General features: G+C 49.4%; 1 protein-coding gene across 2 annotated transcripts in view; it reads right to left on the bottom strand.

The window, feature by feature from the left end:
- Positions 1-22,182, bottom strand: part of NFX1 (nuclear transcription factor, X-box binding 1) — a 153,020-nt gene extending 130,838 nt beyond the window's left edge. For both annotated transcript variants that reach the window (XM_075826794.1, XM_075826795.1), the window contains exons 1-2: positions 21,994-22,182; positions 13,462-14,529 (exon numbers count right to left, since the gene is read on the bottom strand). In XM_075826794.1, coding sequence (XP_075682909.1) covers positions 13,462-14,529; positions 21,994-22,015 — 1,090 coding nt within the window. In that variant the 5' untranslated portion in view covers positions 22,016-22,182. The remainder of the gene's footprint in view (positions 1-13,461; positions 14,530-21,993) is intronic.
- Between the last annotated feature and the right edge of the window lie 5,526 nt (positions 22,183-27,708).

Raw genomic sequence — 27,708 nt, 5'->3', positions numbered from 1 at the left:
GGGGGCTGTGTGGTATTACCTACAGGGGGGCTGTGTGGTATTACCTACAGGGGGGCTGTGTGGTATTACCTACAGGGGGGCTGTGTGGTATTACCTACAGGGGGGCTGTGTGGTATTACCTACAGGGGGGCTGTGTGGTATTACCTACAGGGGGGCTGTGTGGTATTACCTACAGGGGGGCTGTGTGGTATTACCTACAGGGGGGCTGTGTGGTATTACCTACAGGGGGGCTGTGTGGTATTACCTACAGGGGGGCTGTGTGGTATTACCTACAGGGGGGCTGTGTGGTATTACCTACAGGGGGGCTGTGTGGTATTACCTACAGGGGGGCTGTGTGGTATTACCTACAGGGGGGCTGTGTGGTATTACCTACAGGGGGGCTGTGTGGTATTACCTACAGGGGGGCTGTGTGGTATTACCTACAGGGGGGCTGTGTGGTATTACCTACAGGGGGGCTGTGTGGTATTACCTACAGGGGGGCTGTGTGGTATTACCTACAGGGGGGCTGTGTGGTATTACCTACAGGGGGGCTGTGTGGTATTACCTACAGGGGGGCTGTGTGGTATTACCTACAGGGGGGCTGTGTGGTATTACCTACAGGGGGGCTGTGTGGTATTACCTACAGGGGGGCTGTGTGGTATTACCTACAGGGGGGCTGTGTGGTATTACCTACAGGGGGGCTGTGTGGTATTACCTACAGGGGGGCTGTGTGGTATTACCTACAGGGGGGCTGTGTGGTATTACCTACAGGGGGGCTGTGTGGTATTACCTACAGGGGGGCTGTGTGGTATTACCTACAGGGGGGCTGTGTGGTATTACCTACAGGGGGGCTGTGTGGTATTACCTACAGGGGGGCTGTGTGGTATTACCTACAGGGGGGCTGTGTGGTATTACCTACAGGGGGGCTGTGTGGTATTACCTACAGGGGGGCTGTGTGGTATTACCTACAGGGGGGCTGTGTGGTATTACCTACAGGGGGGCTGTGTGGTATTACCTACAGGGGGGCTGTGTGGTATTACCTACAGGGGGGCTGTGTGGTATTACCTACAGGGGGGCTGTGTGGTATTACCTACAGGGGGGCTGTGTGGTATTACCTACAGGGGGGCTGTGTGGTATTACCTACAGGGGGGCTGTGTGGTATTACCTACAGGGGGGCTGTGTGGTATTACCTACAGGGGGGCTGTGTGGTATTACCTACAGGGGGGCTGTGTGGTATTACCTACAGGGGGGCTGTGTGGTATTACCTACAGGGGGGCTGTGTGGTATTACCTACAGGGGGGCTGTGTGGTATTACCTACAGGGGGGCTGTGTGGTATTACCTACAGGGGGGCTGTGTGGTATTACCTACAGGGGGGCTGTGTGGTATTACCTACAGGGGGGCTGTGTGGTATTACCTACAGGGGGGCTGTGTGGTATTACCTACAGGGGGGCTGTGTGGTATTACCTACAGGGGGGCTGTGTGGTATTACCTACAGGGGGGCTGTGTGGTATTACCTACAGGGGGGCTGTGTGGTATTACCTACAGGGGGGCTGTGTGGTATTACCTACAGGGGGGCTGTGTGGTATTACCTACAGGGGGGCTGTGTGGTATTACCTACAGGGGGGCTGTGTGGTATTACCTACAGGGGGGCTGTGTGGTATTACCTACAGGGGGGCTGTGTGGTATTACCTACAGGGGGGCTGTGTGGTATTACCTACAGGGGGGCTGTGTGGTATTACCTACAGGGGGGCTGTGTGGTATTACCTACAGGGGGGCTGTGTGGTATTACCTACAGGGGGGCTGTGTGGTATTACCTACAGGGGGGCTGTGTGGTATTACCTACAGGGGGGCTGTGTGGTATTACCTACAGGGGGGCTGTGTGGTATTACCTACAGGGGGGCTGTGTGGTATTACCTACAGGGGGGCTGTGTGGTATTACCTACAGGGGGGCTGTGTGGTATTACCTACAGGGGGGCTGTGTGGTATTACCTACAGGGGGGCTGTGTGGTATTACCTACAGGGGGGCTGTGTGGTATTACCTACAGGGGGGCTGTGTGGTATTACCTACAGGGGGGCTGTGTGGTATTACCTACAGGGGGGCTGTGTGGTATTACCTACAGGGGGGCTGTGTGGTATTACCTACAGGGGGGCTGTGTGGTATTACCTACAGGGGGGCTGTGTGGTATTACCTACAGGGGGGCTGTGTGGTATTACCTACAGGGGGGCTGTGTGGTATTACCTACAGGGGGGCTGTGTGGTATTACCTACAGGGGGGCTGTGTGGTATTACCTACAGGGGGGCTGTGTGGTATTACCTACAGGGGGGCTGTGTGGTATTACCTACAGGGGGGCTGTGTGGTATTACCTACAGGGGGGCTGTGTGGTATTACCTACAGGGGGGCTGTGTGGTATTACCTACAGGGGGGCTGTGTGGTATTACCTACAGGGGGGCTGTGTGGTATTACCTACAGGGGGGCTGTGTGGTATTACCTACAGGGGGGCTGTGTGGTATTACCTACAGGGGGGCTGTGTGGTATTACCTACAGGGGGGCTGTGTGGTATTACCTACAGGGGGGCTGTGTGGTATTACCTACAGGGGGGCTGTGTGGTATTACCTACAGGGGGGCTGTGTGGTATTACCTACAGGGGGGCTGTGTGGTATTACCTACAGGGGGGCTGTGTGGTATTACCTACAGGGGGGCTGTGTGGTATTACCTACAGGGGGGCTGTGTGGTATTACCTACAGGGGGGCTGTGTGGTATTACCTACAGGGGGGCTGTGTGGTATTACCTACAGGGGGGCTGTGTGGTATTACCTACAGGGGGGCTGTGTGGTATTACCTACAGGGGGGCTGTGTGGTATTACCTACAGGGGGGCTGTGTGGTATTACCTACAGGGGGGCTGTGTGGTATTACCTACAGGGGGGCTGTGTGGTATTACCTACAGGGGGGCTGTGTGGTATTACCTACAGGGGGGCTGTGTGGTATTACCTACAGGGGGGCTGTGTGGTATTACCTACAGGGGGGCTGTGTGGTATTACCTACAGGGGGGCTGTGTGGTATTACCTACAGGGGGGCTGTGTGGTATTACCTACAGGGGGGCTGTGTGGTATTACCTACAGGGGGGCTGTGTGGTATTACCTACAGGGGGGCTGTGTGGTATTACCTACAGGGGGGCTGTGTGGTATTACCTACAGGGGGGCTGTGTGGTATTACCTACAGGGGGGCTGTGTGGTATTACCTACAGGGGGGCTGTGTGGTATTACCTACAGGGGGGCTGTGTGGTATTACCTACAGGGGGGCTGTGTGGTATTACCTACAGGGGGGCTGTGTGGTATTACCTACAGGGGGGCTGTGTGGTATTACCTACAGGGGGGCTGTGTGGTATTACCTACAGGGGGGCTGTGTGGTATTACCTACAGGGGGGCTGTGTGGTATTACCTACAGGGGGGCTGTGTGGTATTACCTACAGGGGGGCTGTGTGGTATTACCTACAGGGGGGCTGTGTGGTATTACCTACAGGGGGGCTGTGTGGTATTACCTACAGGGGGGCTGTGTGGTATTACCTACAGGGGGGCTGTGTGGTATTACCTACAGGGGGGCTGTGTGGTATTACCTACAGGGGGGCTGTGTGGTATTACCTACAGGGGGGCTGTGTGGTATTACCTACAGGGGGGCTGTGTGGTATTACCTACAGGGGGGCTGTGTGGTATTACCTACAGGGGGGCTGTGTGGTATTACCTACAGGGGGGCTGTGTGGTATTACCTACAGGGGGGCTGTGTGGTATTACCTACAGGGGGGCTGTGTGGTATTACCTACAGGGGGGCTGTGTGGTATTACCTACAGGGGGGCTGTGTGGTATTACCTACAGGGGGGCTGTGTGGTATTACCTACAGGGGGGCTGTGTGGTATTACCTACAGGGGGGCTGTGTGGTATTACCTACAGGGGGGCTGTGTGGTATTACCTACAGGGGGGCTGTGTGGTATTACCTACAGGGGGGCTGTGTGGTATTACCTACAGGGGGGCTGTGTGGTATTACCTACAGGGGGGCTGTGTGGTATTACCTACAGGGGGGCTGTGTGGTATTACCTACAGGGGGGCTGTGTGGTATTACCTACAGGGGGGCTGTGTGGTATTACCTACAGGGGGGCTGTGTGGTATTACCTACAGGGGGGCTGTGTGGTATTACCTACAGGGGGGCTGTGTGGTATTACCTACAGGGGGGCTGTGTGGTATTACCTACAGGGGGGCTGTGTGGTATTACCTACAGGGGGGCTGTGTGGTATTACCTACAGGGGGGCTGTGTGGTATTACCTACAGGGGGGCTGTGTGGTATTACCTACAGGGGGGCTGTGTGGTATTACCTACAGGGGGGCTGTGTGGTATTACCTACAGGGGGGCTGTGTGGTATTACCTACAGGGGGGCTGTGTGGTATTACCTACAGGGGGGCTGTGTGGTATTACCTACAGGGGGGCTGTGTGGTATTACCTACAGGGGGGCTGTGTGGTATTACCTACAGGGGGGCTGTGTGGTATTACCTACAGGGGGGCTGTGTGGTATTACCTACAGGGGGGCTGTGTGGTATTACCTACAGGGGGGCTGTGTGGTATTACCTACAGGGGGGCTGTGTGGTATTACCTACAGGGGGGCTGTGTGGTATTACCTACAGGGGGGCTGTGTGGTATTACCTACAGGGGGGCTGTGTGGTATTACCTACAGGGGGGCTGTGTGGTATTACCTACAGGGGGGCTGTGTGGTATTACCTACAGGGGGGCTGTGTGGTATTACCTACAGGGGGGCTGTGTGGTATTACCTACAGGGGGGCTGTGTGGTATTACCTACAGGGGGGCTGTGTGGTATTACCTACAGGGGGGCTGTGTGGTATTACCTACAGGGGGGCTGTGTGGTATTACCTACAGGGGGGCTGTGTGGTATTACCTACAGGGGGGCTGTGTGGTATTACCTACAGGGGGGCTGTGTGGTATTACCTACAGGGGGGCTGTGTGGTATTACCTACAGGGGGGCTGTGTGGTATTACCTACAGGGGGGCTGTGTGGTATTACCTACAGGGGGGCTGTGTGGTATTACCTACAGGGGGGCTGTGTGGTATTACCTACAGGGGGGCTGTGTGGTATTACCTACAGGGGGGCTGTGTGGTATTACCTACAGGGGGGCTGTGTGGTATTACCTACAGGGGGGCTGTGTGGTATTACCTACAGGGGGGCTGTGTGGTATTACCTACAGGGGGGCTGTGTGGTATTACCTACAGGGGGGCTGTGTGGTATTACCTACAGGGGGGCTGTGTGGTATTACCTACAGGGGGGCTGTGTGGTATTACCTACAGGGGGGCTGTGTGGTATTACCTACAGGGGGGCTGTGTGGTATTACCTACAGGGGGGCTGTGTGGTATTACCTACAGGGGGGCTGTGTGGTATTACCTACAGGGGGGCTGTGTGGTATTACCTACAGGGGGGCTGTGTGGTATTACCTACAGGGGGGCTGTGTGGTATTACCTACAGGGGGGCTGTGTGGTATTACCTACAGGGGGGCTGTGTGGTATTACCTACAGGGGGGCTGTGTGGTATTACCTACAGGGGGGCTGTGTGGTATTACCTACAGGGGGGCTGTGTGGTATTACCTACAGGGGGGCTGTGTGGTATTACCTACAGGGGGGCTGTGTGGTATTACCTACAGGGGGGCTGTGTGGTATTACCTACAGGGGGGCTGTGTGGTATTACCTACAGGGGGGCTGTGTGGTATTACCTACAGGGGGGCTGTGTGGTATTACCTACAGGGGGGCTGTGTGGTATTACCTACAGGGGGGCTGTGTGGTATTACCTACAGGGGGGCTGTGTGGTATTACCTACAGGGGGGCTGTGTGGTATTACCTACAGGGGGGCTGTGTGGTATTACCTACAGGGGGGCTGTGTGGTATTACCTACAGGGGGGCTGTGTGGTATTACCTACAGGGGGGCTGTGTGGTATTACCTACAGGGGGGCTGTGTGGTATTACCTACAGGGGGGCTGTGTGGTATTACCTACAGGGGGGCTGTGTGGTATTACCTACAGGGGGGCTGTGTGGTATTACCTACAGGGGGGCTGTGTGGTATTACCTACAGGGGGGCTGTGTGGTATTACCTACAGGGGGGCTGTGTGGTATTACCTACAGGGGGGCTGTGTGGTATTACCTACAGGGGGGCTGTGTGGTATTACCTACAGGGGGGCTGTGTGGTATTACCTACAGGGGGGCTGTGTGGTATTACCTACAGGGGGGCTGTGTGGTATTACCTACAGGGGGGCTGTGTGGTATTACCTACAGGGGGGCTGTGTGGTATTACCTACAGGGGGGCTGTGTGGTATTACCTACAGGGGGGCTGTGTGGTATTACCTACAGGGGGGCTGTGTGGTATTACCTACAGGGGGGCTGTGTGGTATTACCTACAGGGGGGCTGTGTGGTATTACCTACAGGGGGGCTGTGTGGTATTACCTACAGGGGGGCTGTGTGGTATTACCTACAGGGGGGCTGTGTGGTATTACCTACAGGGGGGCTGTGTGGTATTACCTACAGGGGGGCTGTGTGGTATTACCTACAGGGGGGCTGTGTGGTATTACCTACAGGGGGGCTGTGTGGTATTACCTACAGGGGGGCTGTGTGGTATTACCTACAGGGGGGCTGTGTGGTATTACCTACAGGGGGGCTGTGTGGTATTACCTACAGGGGGGCTGTGTGGTATTACCTACAGGGGGGCTGTGTGGTATTACCTACAGGGGGGCTGTGTGGTATTACCTACAGGGGGGCTGTGTGGTATTACCTACAGGGGGGCTGTGTGGTATTACCTACAGGGGGGCTGTGTGGTATTACCTACAGGGGGGCTGTGTGGTATTACCTACAGGGGGGCTGTGTGGTATTACCTACAGGGGGGCTGTGTGGTATTACCTACAGGGGGGCTGTGTGGTATTACCTACAGGGGGGCTGTGTGGTATTACCTACAGGGGGGCTGTGTGGTATTACCTACAGGGGGGCTGTGTGGTATTACCTACAGGGGGGCTGTGTGGTATTACCTACAGGGGGGCTGTGTGGTATTACCTACAGGGGGGCTGTGTGGTATTACCTACAGGGGGGCTGTGTGGTATTACCTACAGGGGGGCTGTGTGGTATTACCTACAGGGGGGCTGTGTGGTATTACCTACAGGGGGGCTGTGTGGTATTACCTACAGGGGGGCTGTGTGGTATTACCTACAGGGGGGCTGTGTGGTATTACCTACAGGGGGGCTGTGTGGTATTACCTACAGGGGGGCTGTGTGGTATTACCTACAGGGGGGCTGTGTGGTATTACCTACAGGGGGGCTGTGTGGTATTACCTACAGGGGGGCTGTGTGGTATTACCTACAGGGGGGCTGTGTGGTATTACCTACAGGGGGGCTGTGTGGTATTACCTACAGGGGGGCTGTGTGGTATTACCTACAGGGGGGCTGTGTGGTATTACCTACAGGGGGGCTGTGTGGTATTACCTACAGGGGGGCTGTGTGGTATTACCTACAGGGGGGCTGTGTGGTATTACCTACAGGGGGGCTGTGTGGTATTACCTACAGGGGGGCTGTGTGGTATTACCTACAGGGGGGCTGTGTGGTATTACCTACAGGGGGGCTGTGTGGTATTACCTACAGGGGGGCTGTGTGGTATTACCTACAGGGGGGCTGTGTGGTATTACCTACAGGGGGGCTGTGTGGTATTACCTACAGGGGGGCTGTGTGGTATTACCTACAGGGGGGCTGTGTGGTATTACCTACAGGGGGGCTGTGTGGTATTACCTACAGGGGGGCTGTGTGGTATTACCTACAGGGGGGCTGTGTGGTATTACCTACAGGGGGGCTGTGTGGTATTACCTACAGGGGGGCTGTGTGGTATTACCTACAGGGGGGCTGTGTGGTATTACCTACAGGGGGGCTGTGTGGTATTACCTACAGGGGGGCTGTGTGGTATTACCTACAGGGGGGCTGTGTGGTATTACCTACAGGGGGGCTGTGTGGTATTACCTACAGGGGGGCTGTGTGGTATTACCTACAGGGGGGCTGTGTGGTATTACCTACAGGGGGGCTGTGTGGTATTACCTACAGGGGGGCTGTGTGGTATTACCTACAGGGGGGCTGTGTGGTATTACCTACAGGGGGGCTGTGTGGTATTACCTACAGGGGGGCTGTGTGGTATTACCTACAGGGGGGCTGTGTGGTATTACCTACAGGGGGGCTGTGTGGTATTACCTACAGGGGGGCTGTGTGGTATTACCTACAGGGGGGCTGTGTGGTATTACCTACAGGGGGGCTGTGTGGTATTACCTACAGGGGGGCTGTGTGGTATTACCTACAGGGGGGCTGTGTGGTATTACCTACAGGGGGGCTGTGTGGTATTACCTACAGGGGGGCTGTGTGGTATTACCTACAGGGGGGCTGTGTGGTATTACCTACAGGGGGGCTGTGTGGTATTACCTACAGGGGGGCTGTGTGGTATTACCTACAGGGGGGCTGTGTGGTATTACCTACAGGGGGGCTGTGTGGTATTACCTACAGGGGGGCTGTGTGGTATTACCTACAGGGGGGCTGTGTGGTATTACCTACAGGGGGGCTGTGTGGTATTACCTACAGGGGGGCTGTGTGGTATTACCTACAGGGGGGCTGTGTGGTATTACCTACAGGGGGGCTGTGTGGTATTACCTACAGGGGGGCTGTGTGGTATTACCTACAGGGGGGCTGTGTGGTATTACCTACAGGGGGGCTGTGTCAGTATCTATAGAAGGTAGTGAATGGGGCCGCAATTCTCTCGTGGATTTTCGGGGGAATTGCGCCCACAAAAGCACGTTAGTGTGTATGGGGCCTTACATACATTTATAGTAAATTATGTAAAAAAAAAAAAGAAACGTTTTACCATTGTTTGGAGTAGTGTTTGGTGTTTGCTTCACTGTAAGGCCCTGTTCACACAGTTATTTGCAGACAGAAAATTCTGCCTCAAAATTTCGCTTGAATTTTCAGCCAGATTTTGATCTGCCTCCACGCCGCTTGCCACGATTTTCGCCCGCGGGCATTGAGCGCAACGGGCAAAAACGCTGCGAAAAACGCTTTCTCTGCCTCCCATAGACGTCAGAGGGAGGTCAGAGGAATAAACGCCCGAAGATAGGGCATGTCGCTTCTTTTTCCCTCAATGGCCGCGGGCAAAAAACGTGACAAACGGCGTGCAGGCAGGTCAAAATCTGCCTCCAAATTCAAGACAGAATCTTGATGCAGAATTTTCTGCCAGCAAAAAAACTCAGTGTGAACATTGCCTAATACAGGATCTATTGGAACAGATCCAGCAGCAGGTGAGGTAAATGTGCTGACTGGATTGTGTGTACCAAGATGTCTGACTTAGGGTATGTGCACACACACTAATTACGTCCGTAATTGACGGACGTATTTCGGCCGCAAGTCCCGGACCGAACACAGTGCAGGGAGCCGGGCTCCTAGCATCATACTTATGTACGACGCTAGGAGTCCCTGCCTCGCTGCAGGACAACTGTCTCGTACTGAAAACATGATTACAGTACGGGACAGTTGTCCTGCAGCGAGGCAGGGACTCCTAGCATCGTACATAAGTATGATGCTAGGAGCCCGGCTCCCTGCACTGTGTTCGGTCCGGTACTTGCGGCCGAAATACGTCCGTCAATTATGGACGTAATTAGTGTGTGTGCACATACCCTTAAATGGAGTGGGCAGACTTAGGGCATGTTCACACGGCCTATTTTCGTCCATTTTTCGGGCCGTAAACTCCCGAAAAATCCGAAGGAGCGTTTTTTGATGTGTTTTTTTTACACATAAAAAAACGACTGCGAAAAAGTGCAGGAAACCTCTTGAGACGTTTTTGGAGCCGTTTTCCATAGACTGTAGTGAAAAAAGCTCCAAAAACGGGCGTAAAAAACGCAGCGAAAAATCGCGATTTGCACAAAAAACTTCTGAAAATCAGGAGCTGTTTTCTCTTGAAAACGGCTCCGTATTTTGAGACGTCTTTGCCTGTGAACATCCCCTGACATTTATCAGGCTGTGAAAGGGACGGGGAGGGAGACGGGTGCCTGGACTTAGATCAGGGATAGATGGAAGCACAAAGGATAATGATGATTATTACTGTGTAAGGGCTTATTCAGACGAACGTGTAATACGTCCGTGCAACGCGCTTGATTTTCACGCGCCTCACACGGACCTATATTAGTCTATGGGGCCGTGCAGACTGTCTGTGAGTTTCATGCAGCGTGTGTCCGCTGCGTAAAACTCACGACATGTCCGATATTTGTGTGTTGTTCGCGCATCACGCACCCATTGAAGTCAATGGGTGCGTGAAAATCAATCGCAGCACACGGAAGCACTTCCGTGGTACGCGCGTGATTCGCGCGACAGCAGTAAAAAGTATGAATGAAAACAGAAAAGCACCACGTGCTTTTCTGTTTACAAACATACAAACGGAGTGTCATAATGATGGCGGCTGCGCGAAAATCACACAGCCACGCATCATACGGGGCTGACACGCGGGGGCTGTTATGTACCTTTTGCGCGCACTAAACGACATGTTTTTTGCGCAAGCAAAAGGCACACGCTGGTGTAATCCGGCCTCAGACAGTGTGCAGGGAGGGAGCGTCTGCCTGTAATCTGGAATTAGAGCAGGGAAGGACATGTGACCATAGAGGGGCGTGGCAGTATGCTAATAGCTGAGGTGCTTTGGAGGAAGGGGGAGGATGCAACTGTCTCCTCAGATGCAGCAGGGGATCATGGGTGTGGTGGGTTACAAGACAGGAAACAGCCAGTAAGGGATGTAAACAAACAGAAAAAGCAGCAGTGACGATGGAAATCAAACAGAAACTGGTTAGAAGTTTAATAGGGGGTATTAGGGAAGGCAAATCAAGGCTGGGGGACATTTTTTAGATTTTTTTTTTTTCCTGGACAACCCCTTTAACCCTGTCCTAATGTGATAATGCAACTGGGAGCCACTAGAATCATAATCCAGTGCCTTGTGGAAGCATTCACTAGTGTTTTTCCTGTTTTGTTGCAAAACCAACATTGTGAATTAAAATGGATTTTTGGGTGGTTTGTAGCATTTGATTTACATACCACTTTGAAGGTGCAAAATATTCTGTAACAATGTTTCCCTTAAAACACTCCAGTTTAGCTTTAGCGGTACGTTTACCTAGTCTCTTATCTCTGGAAAGGTTTGGTGTTTTTTTTTTAATCAAGAATTGCCCTGTATTTATGGCCATCAATCTTTTCCGTCAATCCTGACCAGCTTTCCAGTCTATGCTGATAAAAAGCATCCCCACAACATAAGGGCTCATTCACACGAGTGTGAATCTCATGTGTTCGCTGTGCGTTGAAACGCACAGCACACGACCCCATTGATTTCAATAGGACTATGCACACATGCGTGAGTTTTCACATAGCGAGCGTCCGTTGCGTGAAACTCACTGCATGTTCTATATTGGTGCGTTTTCAATAGGTGCGAGAAGAGCACGGACAGCACACGGATGCACATCTGCCACATGCGGTTTGGTGAACTATGTTTTCTTCTATGTCTTAGGCCTCATTTACACGTGTGTGCGTTTTGCGCAGGCAAAAAAACGCAGCGTTTGGCGTGCGAAAAAGGCACTTGACAGCTCCGTGTGTCATCAGTGTATGATGCGCGGCTGCGTGATTTTCGCACAGCCGCCATCATAGAGATGAGGCAAGTCGACGTCAGTCACTGTCCAGGGTGCTGAAAGAGTTAACTGATCGGCAGTAACTCTTTCAGCACCCTCGACAGTGAATTCCGATCACAATATACACCAACCTGTGAATAAAAAAAAAAAAAAAAAAAGACGTTCATACTTACCAAGAACTTCCTGCTTCCTCCAGTCCGGTCCCGGCCGTTGCCTTGGTGACGCGTCCCTCTCGTCATCCGGCCCCACCTCCCTGGATGACGCGGCAGTCCATGTGACCGCTGCAGCCTGTGCTTGGCCTGTGATTGGCTGCAGCTGTCACTTGGACTGAATTGTCATCCCGGGAGGTCAGACTGGAGGAAGAAGCCGGGAGTTTTCGGTAAGTCAGAACTCCTTGTTTTTTTTACACGTTCATGTATATTGTGATCGGAAGTCACTGTCCAGGGTGCTGAACCGGTTTAACTCTTTCAGCACCGTGGACAGTGACTGTCTCCTGACGTCGCGTACCGGAAAAAATTTTGCCGGGTTCGGTCAAAACGAGTTCGGCCGATTCCGGTGAAGTTCGGTGCGTTCATCTCTAATTTGACACTCCGTTTGGATGTTTGTAAACAGAAAAGCACGTGGTGCTTTTCTGTTTACATTCATCCTTTTGACAGCTATTGCGCGAATCACGCAGTTCGCACGGAAGTGCTTCCGTGCGGCATGCGTGGTTTTCACGCACCTATTGACTTCAATGGGTGCGTGATGCGCGAAAAACGCACGATTATAGAACATGTCGTGAGTTTTACGCAACGCACTCGCGCAGCGCAAAATTCACGCATTGTCTGCACTGCCCCATAGAGTAATATAGGTGCGTACGACACGCGTGAAAAGCACGCGCGTATATTACGCTCGTGTAAATGAGGCCTTATAGCGATCCTATGGACAGATACTTCTACCTCCGCTGTAGATCTTTGGAGCTCCTTCAGTGTTTTAGTTGGTGACTAGGTTGAATCTCTTACCTGGTCTGTGAGTTTTGGTGGGCGGCTTTCTCTTGTCAGGTCTATCATTGTACCATTTTCTTTTCATTTTGCTATAATGGATATAATGGTGCCCCGTGGGATGGTTAAAGTTTTGCATATTCTCTTATAACCCAACCCTGATCTATACTTCTCCACAGCTTTGTCTCTGACCTGTTTGGAGAGCTCCTTGGTCTTCATGTGTCTTGCAGACTCTTTCAGAACAAGTGTATTTATACTCACCTCATGTGACAGATCATGTGGACACTGATCACAGACAGGGGGGGGGGGGGTCTTATTCAAATAATTATTGGACTTCTGAAGTTAATTGGTTTGATTATAGCAAAGAGGGTGAATACATATACACTCAACTTTCAGTTTTTGTTTTTAAGCCAGGTATTTATTTTCAACTCCACTGTAACAATTTTGACTGTTTTGTCAGCTTCATTACATAAAATCAAGGTGAATATGCATTTTAATTCCAGGTTGTAATGCAACAAAACAGGAAAATCAACAAGGGGGTGAATACTTTTGCAAGGAGCTGTAGGTATTGCATTATCAGTCCTAACATGTTTAAAGGTTGGGAATTAACTTTGTCCAGCGTTGCTTGTATTCCATCAGACAGACAATTACAATGTGTGCCGGGGGATGGGTCCCCACAAAACAAACATTTCTACTTACTCAGAACTTCATTATTGCAAGGAAAAACAAGACAACAAGCATTTAAATATTAGATTTCACTTTTCATACAGTCTTATTGACTACCTTACCTGTATGTGTTTCCTTGCTCTTTGGTAAATCATGTTTCTTCCACGGTCTGCTAGAATCTTGCTGCATAGAAGACTTAGAAGCACGTTCTTGGGATGGATGTTTCCTTCCGGCTGGCTTCTCACCATCAGCGACCCAGTGATGTCCACCAGACTTTGGCTCTTGGTATGTTTTAGAAGTGGGGGGTTCTTTTCCCCGATCGGTCTTCTTCTCTCTTGATGTAAATGTTGCTGGTTGGCTTTTTTCATGTCTTGGCAACTTGTTGCTCTGTTCTTCGTTCCGCTTAAATGTCTGAACATATTCTTGAGGCTTCTTCCAATCCAGTGGTTCTCGTGAGGGCCTAATAACAGAAGATGAATGTTTCTGCTGGTCTTCAGCTGCTCCATCACACCGATCAAGTCTAGTTTTAAAATGCTCCTCCTTGGCTGTGCCCGATTTCTTGAAATCTTGAGGTGGAATGTTTTCAAACAACTCATCAGTTTTTTGCTTTGGAGCTACGCGTTTTTCCCTGTCATACGAATGTTTTGTTCTGTCGCGAGGTCCTCTGAGAGATCCTCCAGACACATGGGTTAGTCTCTTTGGCTTGGCACCTCGACTGTCAGCACTGCCAACCTCTTTCTCACTTTCCGATGAGCCTAAGTCACTGGGATCTCTTGTCCGGACACGCCAGTCACCAAGCGGCGTGGTTCCAACAAATGACGGCCTTGCTGATGTATCTGAAAGAGGCTGCCTTGAATGGTTCCTAGTATGAGATCTTTCACTTCTGGATCGATGCCACCTTTGATTCTGAAAGCTGTGATTCCTCACCGTTTTGTTTGTGATCTCAGGTGATCCTTGCTGGCCTCTGGCATTGTTACTTTTGGCGGAGCTGTTATAGGACTGCACTTTCTGAGAAGGGCTGTCGTGATTGCTCTCCCGTGGTGACTGATGCTGATGAGTGGCAGGTAAGTTACAGTTTCTAGACCAATTTCTATTGCTTTCAGTTCTTCCTGGATTTCTCCAGTTTGGGTGATGACTCAAGTGCTCTCTAGGGACAAAGTCAGGAGCCTCGGGGTTATACTTTGTAAGCCCTGAAACAAAGAACAAAGATGTAAGTAAAATGGCAATATTTTACAATGAGCTGGTTATTCATTAGAGATAACTAATGCTTTTGTAAATAAAATATTTGTGTGCTGAAACGTGACTCTCCCATATGTCTGTTCATTTGCAAAACTAAATCAGCAATTTAAAACGTTCACAGAGCCATATTGAGTATGATACAATCCTATACTACCACTATGTTTAATTAGGAATCAACCAGATAAATGCAAGAATTAGGCCATGTTCACACAGCACACGTTTGCGGCAGATTTCAAGAGAAAACAGCCTTTGAATTCAGGTGTTTACAAAGCATTTTTGCAAGCGTTTTTTTACGTGTACTTTGAAAATATGCCTTTTAAATGTACTTCAAAGCGTTTTTTGACGTGACAATGGCAAATTAGCTTGTAAAATGTTTCAAGAAGTGACGTCACTATTTTTATTACAAAGCCAATTTTTTACGAGGCATTTTTTAATTCAGCAACCATAAAAATACACCTAGTATGAACTACAGTGTATTTTCCATTGAAATCAATGGAATGCGGTTTGTATATGTATTTTAAGTGTACATCGGAGCTCTGAAATATGCCTGAAAATAAGCAGTGTGCACATACCCTTAGTCTTATACCAAAGAAAGCGGCCATCTCCAAATACGTTTAACAAAACTGTAATTCATAAGGAATCATTTCATTTATCCAGCATGCAACAGCTGTGAATTTGTGGAAGTAGTTCAAAAACAGTTTTAGGCTAAGTTCACAACTGCGCCGTGACATTCTGTTGTTCTGTTCCGACATAGGAGCAGAAGACGGCATGCCGGAAGCAAGGGTTCGGTTGCACAACGGACATAGCCGGTGGACAACGGAACCCATTGACTTTAACGGGTTCCGTCGGCTTTCCATCAAGGTGTACGTGGTTTTATAGGAGACAAATGTACAGCATGCTGTGCTATAGTCTCCGGTAATCTCAACTGGATCTGCAACAGAGGCCACTAACGGAGCCTCCGACGCAGATGTGAAAGAGACCCTACTCAGCATCAAGTTCCACTAAACAGGGATCCAGATGGCAAGCAAAACGGTTGCAAATGTGACCTAAATAATAAAATTTGACTCCTAAATTTATAGACTTAGGAGCCAAAAGACGCCCAAGTGATTTCATTATATAGCGGAAATCTACTCCAGCTCATAGCTGCCGTTGATTTCCCTTACTGGCGCACGAATAGCCAGAGACGCGCCTAATTTATAAATGAGGGGGGTAGGGCTCTTAATAAATTAGGTGCATTTTACTCCAGTGCTCTTCATATTAAAACTGGCATACAGAACACCAATCTTAATAAATCTGCCCCATAGTTTTCTGTAAACTCTTTGGTCAGTTCATAGTCTAGTGTAAATGCTTTCCTTATTTTGAATGTAATGTTGATTTGGTCACCAAAACCTATGATTGGGCTTCTAAAATTATACATTAGGAGTCAAAAGGCGCCCAAGTGATTTTTTTTATTTATTTATTTGCCAGGAGCCCTGCAGAAGCTAGCCATTTACACAATAAATAAATCCAATATTAAGCAACATCTCATCCACAGAAGGGGCCATATGGTCATGAATGTTTAAACAAACATAAGCAGTCTATACAACAGACACTTAGGGTATGTTCACACGACAGCGTCCGTAACGGCCGAAATTACGGGGCTGTTTTCAGGAGAAAACAGCCCCATCATTTCAGCCGTAACGGCATGTGCAGGCGCTTGAACACCGCGTCCATTACGGACGTAATTGACTCCAATGAAAAGCAGCGCCAATGAATAACGGCTCCAATTACGCCCCAAGAAGTGACAGGTCACTTCTTTGACGCGGGCGTCTATTTACGCGCCGTCTTTTGACAGCGGCGCGTAAATATACGCCTCGTGTGAACAGACAAACGTCAGCCCATTGCTTTCAATGGGCAGATGTTTGTCAACGCATTCAAGCCGTAATTTCGGACGTAATTCGGGGGTTAATACGCCCGATTTACGTCCGTAATTAGTGTGTGTGAACATACCCTTAGGGTCAGTTCACACAGTTTTTTGATGCGGAAACCGCATCTGAATCAGCACCAAAAAGTGGCCCACATTGTCCCCCATTGATTTCAATGGGAGGCAACGGCTTTTTTGTTCCCGGGCGGCTTTTGACCACTCACGGAAAAAAAAAAAAGTGCCATGCTCTTTCTGAGAGCGGTCTGAACCTCTGACCTCCCATTGAGATCAATGCAGAGGCAGAAAACTTCTTTCCAAAAACGCTGGCAATTAAATATCTGCCTCAAAATTCCTTCAGGAAATTTGAGGCAGATTTTTGCTGCGTGTCAAAGAACTAAGTGTGAACTAGGCCTAAGGGCTGGTTCACATATACACGGCCCTGAAGTCTAATTTTTCCTCATGGCATAGTACAAAAACGCCAGAGGGAAATAAATGACAACACTGACTCCATAGTTTCATATGGGGTCAGTATTGTGTTTGGTAGTACCAGATCTGATCCCGGACGTCATCTCAATCCAAATAGAGAAACGTCACGTGCAAGGTTTTTCTGTCCAACTATGTACATGGACATTTTTCGTCAGTTCTATAAAGTGGCCGGACACAACTGTTAAATGTGAACCCAACCGGTCAATGTGAAGAGATTTTTCTTTCCGTTTTCCCATCCCTTGGTTGAACTTGATGGACATGTGTACTTTTTTCAACTGTACTTAGGCCCCATGCACACGAACGTAAAAACGCCAGTAATCACAGGCCGTAATTACGGCCTGTAATTATAGGCCAATAGACTTCTATTTGCCACAGGTACCTCCCCGTATGCTTATGGGAAGGGGCCGAGCCGTTGAAAAATATAGAACATGTCCTATTTCAGGCCGTAATTACAGTCTATGGGGCTCCCGTAATTACGGGTGACTACGTGTGTGCACTCGTAATTACGGGAGGGTTGCTAGGCGACGTCAGGGGATAGTCACTGTCCAGGGTGCCGAAAGAGTTAAACGATCGACAGGAACTCTTTCAGCACCCTGGACAGTGACTTCCGATCACAATATAGAGTAACGTGTAAAAAAAATATAAGTTCATACTTACCCAGAACTCCCTGCTTCTTCCTCCAGTCCGGCCTCCCGGGATGACGTTTCAGCCCATGTGACCGCTGCAGCCAATCACAGGCTGCATCGGTCACATGGACTGCCGCGTCATCCAGGGAGGTCGGACTGGATGTCAAGAGACGGACGCGTCACCAAGACAACGGCCAGGTAAGTATGAATTTCTTTTACTACGGAAAGGGCTGTCCCTTCTCTCTATCCTGCACTGATAGAGAGAAGGGGCTGCCGATTACTGCAGTGCAATTTTGCAGCGAAAACGTGCCCGTAAATACGGGTGGAATACGGGTGACACCGGACACGTATTTACGGGCACGGGTCTGTAAATACTGGTGCAATACGGGTCGAATACGTGTGACCAAGGACCCGTATTTACGCCAGTATTTACGGGAGGGAAAAAATAAGTTTGTGTGCATGAGGCCTAACTATGTAACCTATGATCTCAGCTCTGGTAATGAGTCCTAATGTAAAGTGTATTTCTAATCTGCATTAGTAGGCTGGGTTCTCATGTCGCGGAAAAAGGTATTGGTTGACCGTGACATGTGAACCACCCAGTCTTAAAAGGGTTGTCCACCTTCTGACAACTGATCACCTATCCACTGGATAGGTCACCAGTATGCTATCGGTGCGGGTCAGTCTCCCGGACCCAGCACCGTTAGGCTATGTTCACAAGGGAAAACAGCTCCTGATTTTCTGCCGCTTTTTAAATCAAACAAGCGTTTTTCGCAGTGTTTATTACTGTCGTCTTTGGAGCAGTTTTTCTATTCTGTCAATGAAATAGGCTCCAAAAATGGCTCAAGAAGTGACATGCACTTTTTATGCGCCGTTTTTTGAAAATGAGGCGTAAAATAACGCTCCGTCGGAACAGGACGCCGTATTTCCCATTGAAATAAATAGGCGTTCGGTTTCCAATTTTTCAGCCGTTTTTCGAGACGTTTACGGGCCGAAAAACGGCTGAAAATAGCCTGTGTGAACATACCCTTAAGCTGCTCTGGTGGCACATAATGCTATGTATGGAGCCCGGAAGCAGTTGGCTCCGTACATAACATAGCGGCCGTCCTGCAGGTCTGCTCCTATTCCCTTGAATAGGAGCAGTACTGCAGCTCGGCCGCTATTCCATGGCAGGAGCCTCCAGTTTGGTGTCGGACCCCCGCAGATCATGTACTGATGACCTATCCGGTGTATAGGTCATCAGTTGTCAGAAGTTGGAAACACCCTTTAAGGTTTAGTAAAAAGTTTAAACACCAGACTCATTTTTGTGTTGAATGCATTCATTCCAGTGGTCATCACTTTTTTATTTTTAGGTCTACTACGTGCCATTCTGTGCTACATTTACATGTTTTGTCTATATTACACTGGTCATCAGAAACGTTATATATTTATTGTGCATGGTGTTATGGGGATTAAAAACATGTTCATAATATTTGATTTCCTGCGATGTTTGGGTTTTGTTTATTTTTTTAATTTACATTTATTTTCTTCACTTTATATTAAAAAGGAAACTTATGATTGTGTTGTTTTCTTTTTTTTTTAACTATAAAAACATACTGACATTTATCTATATACCAGTACATTAGTCTGGACGCTAATAAGTGTGCCCTGACAATAAGCAATATGCGATATGGGCAGCGATGCAATCACAAGGGTCCTCCTCACCTTGGTCTAGACAACTATAATCATGTTTTCAGTACGGGTCAGTAGTTCCACGGAGAGGCAGGGACTCCTAGCGTCGTACATAACTATGATGCTAGGAGCCCGGCTCCCTGCAGTGTGTTCGGTCCGGGACTTGCGGTTGAAATACGTTCCGTCCTTTACGGACCGAACATGCTGGTGTGAACCCAGCCTTACAGTAGACTTATTCCTCAATAGATATCCACTGTCTTGGGGAACAAGGCGCTTGTCACACTTTAATAACATGCTGTATTAGTAAATGTGCCCGTTCTTGTTTAAAGTCAACATTTTCAAAATTTCTGCTTGCTGTCAAGTAAAAGGAGTTCTCGCTTATTTTCAGAGACTGTAAACCCTCCTAGTCTAGTCCAGTGGATTTGTTACAATGTCTCAGTGTAGGCAAGACTGGAGTTCAGAATAGAGATTTGCGATGTTTAACCTATAGAAGATTGCTTGAACCACGGCGGAATAAAAGTCTGTCGCCAGATCGCTACGGCAACTATCAGCCCCGATAACTGGGCTTTGCTCCAAACTTTGATGCATTCTGGGAGCTCCCTTCTGGTGGAGAATGCATGGAACAGGATGCTTTCAAGAGAACTGGGTTTGTTGCAATGTATCAGTGTAGGCAAGATAAATCATTCTGTTAGCAGAGACTGATGCAGGAAACTTGAAACAGCAGTTGGCAATAGGAGCAGGAGGTGAGGGAATACGAGTCCTGCTGTGACTACTATGGGGTATAGGAAGGTAGGCAGCTGGGGGTTTTCCTGCTGTGACTAGGGGGAGGGAGGATGAGCTGGTGTGAGTCCTGCTGTGACTAGTGGGAGGGAGGATGAGCTGGTGGGAGTCCTGCTGTGACTAGTGGGAGGGAGGATGAGCTGGTGGGAATCCTGCTGTGACTACTATGGGGTATAGGAAGGTAGGCAGCTGAGGGTTTTCCTGCGGTGACTAGTGGGAGGGTGGATGAGCTGGTGGGAGTCCTGCTGTGACTACTATGGGGTATAGGAAGGTAGGCAGCTGGGAGTTTTCCTGCTGTGACTAGTGGGAGGGAGGATGAGCTGGTGGGAGTCCTGCTGTGACTACTATGGGGTATAGGAAGGTAGGCAGCTGGGGCTTTTTCTGCTGTGACTAGTGGGAGGGAGGATAAGCTGGTGGGAGTTCTGCTGTGACTGTGTGTGGAGGAATCTACTAGAGGAGAAGGAGTCTTCAAAGGGATTTTCCGGGACGAAAACAGACCGCATAGCCACGGATTCAGGAAGCCACTAATAGCTGGGGAGAAGGAGGCATTTAAAGGGGTTGTACAAGATTAGAAAAACATGGCGGCTTTCTTCCAAATACATCACCACATTCTCTTTAGTGGTACAGAGTTGAAATACCACCTGTGGACAGGTGTGGAGCTGTTTTTAGAAGAGGCGGCCATATCCTGTGCAACCCATTTAAGTGGAACGCAAACCGCAAGTATTTGTCATCAGGTGACAGAACGGTGGTTTTACCAGTGGAGTTAGGATTCAATAAATATATATTGGGTAACTATATAATTATAAGAACACAAATGTGTCTCCCAAAAATACCCATGTAATAACACCCGGTAGGGACACAGCCCTTCCCTAATGACACATAACCTATGTGCCGGACACTTCATTATTACAGATCCATCATCTGCCCCATGTCAGGGAAAGAGGGCAATAATACAATATATTACAATATCTTCTTCATGAATAAATAAAAAGGCCAATGACTGCCCTTCTATAGACCCGTGTACATTCTAATACATGAAGAGCCTCCCGCTGAGCAACCAATGTTTCCCTCCACAGGTTATGACATTTAGTGACATTTCAGATTCTTACAATATCACAGAGCCGCGCAATACAGATGTCCAACTAATAACTGCAATAGAACACCTAAGGCTTCGTTCACATCTGCTTGCTGCTTTTCCGTTCTACAAAAAAAAAAAAACGGATTCGTTGCAAGATGGACACCTATGGCGCCCGACGGAACCCAATGATTTAAATGGGTTCCCATCTTAGTGATAATATACAGAAAAGTCATTCAGGTCAACTGCCGCCAGCAAGGACATCCAACCACAAATCAGATGACTATTCAGCGGTCACTGGGGTCCGTATAGAGATTCATTGGACAACGCGCCATGCGATGACCGGCGTAAAACGCTCACCATTCAGGACTTACACAATTTAAATTCCACTTTATTTCTAAGAGGTCAATGGAAATGTCGCATCAGTGCCAATTTCCATCTATGAAGTAGGAGAAAAGTCGCGCTCAACGGAAACGGACGCATTTAAGGCGCATAGAGTCAGAGGTCGCACAATAAAAGGTGTCTAGCAATGTGATGACGTCATACATACACAAGTAAACTTTATGTCAATGAGTAACTAATCGATTACACAACACTTCAGAACAAGTTCCATGATGTACATACAGTCCGTGGCACACACCGACTATGCGTCCAATGCTACAGCGCCTGTCATTGGCTCGCTCACACGACTGCTGCTGACTGGACTGAACGCACAGAGGCGTCTGGTACACGGAATAGTTCTGCTGAGAGCGCGGCTGACTGCACACACTATACACCCATATACAGACCCTACTGGAGTCAACGTCACGGTCTACTGCTATACATTACACACAACGACATAGACACCGGGAAGTGAACGGCTCTCCTCACACAGTACCTGAGGGCTGCGCCTCCGCCATTCCTCCGCTTACAACCACCGTACAGATCACGTGACGTCTTATACCCGGTAAAGGTCCGAGAGAACCCGACAACAGCTCCGCTGACACTGAGACGGAACCGTGCTCCTTTTGGTGACGTCACATGCTGCTAGTCACCGTACTCATTATTCCTGGACCCAGGCGCGCATGCTCTGGATAAGCCCCGCCGCCTCCAAGCGCACGCCTGGGTTTTTTTTTTCTTCTTCACTCAGCTTTATTTTGTCAATGGGCAATGTTATGGATATGCCTTACCTGCATATGAAATTGTACAATTTATCTCTGTGTATTAAATTGTCTATTAATATTTTCGAGTTACTGAGGTCATTGATGTTCACTGAATTTTAAAATGCGAAGCTAATAGAAAGTGGGACCTTTCAGTCCACATAATAGCATAACTTTCAATGATCGTAAAGAGGGACAACTCATGTGGCCCCATAGTGCCTTCCTACTCAGTATAATGCCCGAATAGCGCCTCCTCACACAGTATGATGCCCCCATAGTGCTCCCCACACAGTATAATGCCCGATAGCACCTCCTCACACATATAATGTCCCCATAGTACCCCACACCCAGTATAATGCCCCCATAGCTGCCCTCCCACAGTATAATGCCCCCTCAGCGCCTCCCCACACAGTATAATGTACAATCTACAGGGGAGGCTATATGTGGGGCACTAAATACAGAGGGACAATATGTGGGGCACAATCTACAGAGGAGGCTATATGTGGGGCACTATATACAGGGAGGGCTATAGGTGGGGCACAATCTACAGAGGAGGCTATATGTGGGGCACTATATACAGGGGCTATATGTGGGGCACAATCTACAGGGGAGGCTATATGGGGAACGGGATCAAGGTGAGTATGTAAAGTGTTTTTTTCCACTTAAAAGTGTGAGTGGCATCATATACAGGGGGTCTATATGTGGGATATTATCTAAAGGAGGGTTATATGTGGGTCCCTATGTACAGAGGGGCTATATGTGGGGCACAATCTACAGGGGGGTATATGTGTGGCGCAATCCACAGGGGAGGCTATACGTGGGACACTATATACAGGGGGAGCGATATATGGGGCACAATCGACAGGGGCTATATGAGGGATACTATCTACAGGGGGGCTGTATGTGGGGTACTATATACAAAGGGAGCTATATGTGGGGCACAATCTACAGGGGAGGCTATATGTGGGATACTATCTACAGGGAGGCTATATGTGGGGTACTATATACAGGGGGCTATATGTGGGGCACTATCTACAAGGGGGCTATATGTGGGATACTATCTAAAGGGGGGATATATGTGGGCAAAATATACAGGGAGGCTACATGTGGGGCACAATCTACAGGGGAGGCTATATGTGGGACACTACAGTGGGGGCTATATGAGGGGCACTATATACAGGGGGCTATATGTGGGCGGTATCTACAGGGGAGGCTATATGTGGGACCCTATCTATAGGGGGCTATATGTGGAGCACTATATACCAAGGGGCTATATGTGGGGCACAATCTACAGGGGAGTCTATATGTGGGACACTAGCTACAGGGGGGATATATGTGGGGAACTTTATACAGGGGGGCTATATGTGGGGCACAATCTACAGAGGAGGCTATATGTGGGACACTACTGGGGGCTATATGTGGGGCACGATATACAGGGGGCTATATGTGAGGCACAATCTACAGGGGAAGCTATATGTGGGACACATTCTACAGGGGAGGCTATATGTGTGGCATTTACTACAGGAGGGGCTATATGTGGGGCACTATCCACAGGGGGACTATATGAGCGGCACAATCTACAGGGGAGGCAATATGTGGGATACAATCTACAGGGGAGGCTATATGTGGGACACTATCTACAGGGGGCTATGTGTGGGGTACTATATACAGGGGGCTATATGTGGGGTACTATATACAGGGGGCTATATGTGGGGCACTATCTACAGGGCTATATGTGGGATACTATCTAAAGGGGGGCTATATGTGGGCAAAATATACAGGGAGGCTATATGTGGGGCACTATATACAGGGGGCTATATGTGGGGCGGTATCTACAGGGGAGGCTATATGTGGGACACTATCTATAGGGGGCTATATGTGGGGCATTATCTACAGGCGGGGCTATATGTGGGGCACTATCTACAGGGGGGACTATATGTGGGGCACCATCTACAGGGGAGGCTATATGTGGGGCACAATCTACAGGGGAGGCTATATGTGGGACACTAGCTACAGGGGGGATATATGTGGGGAACTTTATACAGGGGGGCTATATGTGGGGCACAATCTACAGAGGAGGCTATATGTGGGACACTATCTACTGGGGGCTATATGTGTGACATTTACTACAGGGGGGGCTATATGTGGGGCACTATCCACAGGGGGGCTATATGAGCGGCACAATCTACAGGGGAGGCAATATGTGGATTACAATCTACAGGGGAGGCTATATGTGGGACACTATCTATAGGGGGCTTTATATGGGGCACTATCTACAGGAGTGGCTATATGTGGGGCACTACAAGGGGGCTATATGAGCGGCACTATATACAGGGGGCTATATGTGGGTTACAATCTACAGGGGAGGCTATATGTGAGACACTATCTACAGGGGGCTATATATGGGGCACTATCTACAGGAGTGGCTATATGTGGGGCACTATCTACAGGGGGCTATATGTGGTGCACAATCTACAGGGGAGGCTATATGTGGGACACTATCTACAGGGGGCTATATGTGGGGCACAATCTACAGGGGAGGCTATATGTGGGACACTATCTACAGGGGGCTATATGTGGGGCACAATCTACAGGGGAGGCTATATGTGGAGCACTCTTTACAGGGGGCTCTATGGGGGCACTATATACAGGGGGACTATATGTGTGTTACAATCTACAGGAGAGGCTATATGTGGGACATTATCTACAGGGGGGCTATATGTGGGACATTATCTACAGGGGGGCTATATGTGGGGCACTATCTACAGGAGTGGCTATATGTGGAGCACTATCTACAGGGGGCTATATGTGGTGCACAATCTAAAGGGGAGGCTATATGTGGGACATTATCTACAGGGGGCTATATGTGGGGCACTATATACCGAGGGGCTATATGTGGGGCACAATCTACAGGGGAGGCTATATGTGGGACACTAGCTACAGAGGGGGATATATGTGGGGAACTTTATACAGGGGGGCTATATGTGGGGCACAATCTACAGAGGAGGCTATATGTGGGACACTATCTACTGGGGGCTATATATGGGGCACAATATACAGGGGGCTATATGTGGGGCACAATCTACAGGGGAAGCTCAATGTGGGACACAATCTACAAGGGAGGCTATATGTGGGGCACTTACTGCAGGAGGGGCTATATGTGGGGCACTATCCACAGGGGGGCTATATGAGTGGCACAATCTACAGGGGAGGCAATATGTGGGGACACTATCTATGGGGGGGCTATATGTGAGACACAATCTACAGGGGAGGCTATATGTGGGCCACTATCTACAGGGGGCTATATGTGGGGCACTATATACAGGGGGGCTATATGTGGGGCACAATCTACAGGGGAGGCTAAATGTGGGACACTATGTACAGGGGTCTATATGTGGGGCAATATATCCAGGGCAAGCTATATGTCGTGCACAATCTACAGGGGAGGCTATATGTGGGTCACTATCTACAGGGGGGTCTTTATGTGGGACACTATCTACAGGGGGGGCTATATGTGGGACACTATATACAGGGGGCTCTATGGGGACACTATCTACAGGGAGCACTGTGTGTGTGGGACACAGTGTATGGTGCTATTATAATTAGAGGTGCAGTGTATGGAACTCTTTTATTTAGGGTGCATAGTGTGTGGCACTATGAGAATTTTATCTTCGTTTATAGGTGCAGAAATGTTTGAAAAGTGAGAAGCTGAAGACATCTGAGCGGCAAACTGCAGAAATGGGCTGTGCCCAGGAGATGTCATCATAGAGGTCTAGACCGGATTGAGAATAAAAGGGAAAAAGAACAACTAGAATCTGAGATCGTCACCGGTGAGTCACTTAGTAGAAGTGTTTATTCTGCCTCTTATCAGTACATAGTCACTGTATGATCTGCAGCAAGATGATGGATGGTATGATTTTTGTGGGGCACAATCTACAGGGGAGGCTATATGTGGGACACTACAGTGGGGGCTATATGTGGGGCACTATATACAGGGGGCTATATGTGGGCGGTATCTACAGGGGAGGCTATATGTGGGACCCTATCTATAGGGGGCTATATGTGGGGCACTATATACCAAGGGGCTATATGTGGGGCACAATCTACAGGGGAGTCTATATGTGGGACACTAGCTACAGGGGGGATATATGTGGGGAACTTTATACAGGGGGGCTATATGTGGGGCACAATCTACAGAGGAGGCTATATGTGGGACACTACTGGGGGCTATATGTGGGGCACGATATACAGGGGGCTATATGTGAGGCACAATCTACAGGGGAAGCTATATGTGGGACACATTCTACAGGGGAGGCTATATGTGTGGCATTTACTACAGGAGGGGCTATATGTGGGGCACTATCCACAGGGGGACTATATGAGCGGCACAATCTACAGGGGAGGCAATATGTGGGATACAATCTACAGGGGAGGCTATATGTGGGACACTATCTACAGGGGGCTATGTGTGGGGTACTATATACAGGGGGCTATATGTGGGGTACTATATACAGGGGGCTATATGTGGGGCACTATCTACAGGGCTATATGTGGGATACTATCTAAAGGGGGGCTATATGTGGGCAAAATATACAGGGAGGCTATATGTGGGGCACTATATACAGGGGGCTATATGTGGGGCGGTATCTACAGGGGAGGCTATATGTGGGACACTATCTATAGGGGGCTATATGTGGGGCATTATCTACAGGCGGGGCTATATGTGGGGCACTATCTACAGGGGGGACTATATGTGGGGCACCATCTACAGGGGAGGCTATATGTGGGGCACAATCTACAGGGGAGGCTATATGTGGGACACTAGCTACAGGGGGGATATATGTGGGGAACTTTATACAGGGGGGCTATATGTGGGGCACAATCTACAGAGGAGGCTATATGTGGGACACTATCTACTGGGGGCTATATGTGTGACATTTACTACAGGGGGGGCTATATGTGGGGCACTATCCACAGGGGGGCTATATGAGCGGCACAATCTACAGGGGAGGCAATATGTGGATTACAATCTACAGGGGAGGCTATATGTGGGACACTATCTATAGGGGGCTTTATATGGGGCACTATCTACAGGAGTGGCTATATGTGGGGCACTACAAGGGGGCTATATGAGCGGCACTATATACAGGGGGCTATATGTGGGTTACAATCTACAGGGGAGGCTATATGTGAGACACTATCTACAGGGGGCTATATATGGGGCACTATCTACAGGAGTGGCTATATGTGGGGCACTATCTACAGGGGGCTATATGTGGTGCACAATCTACAGGGGAGGCTATATGTGGGACACTATCTACAGGGGGCTATATGTGGGGCACAATCTACAGGGGAGGCTATATGTGGGACACTATCTACAGGGGGCTATATGTGGGGCACAATCTACAGGGGAGGCTATATGTGGAGCACTCTTTACAGGGGGCTCTATGGGG

Source organism: Rhinoderma darwinii, chromosome 5, assembly GCF_050947455.1.
Source record: "Rhinoderma darwinii isolate aRhiDar2 chromosome 5, aRhiDar2.hap1, whole genome shotgun sequence".
In the NCBI taxonomy this organism is placed as follows: Eukaryota; Metazoa; Chordata; class Amphibia; order Anura; family Rhinodermatidae; genus Rhinoderma; species Rhinoderma darwinii.
The sequence above is the reverse complement of the archived record's forward strand: the minus strand, read 5'-3'. Positions and strand labels throughout refer to the sequence as shown.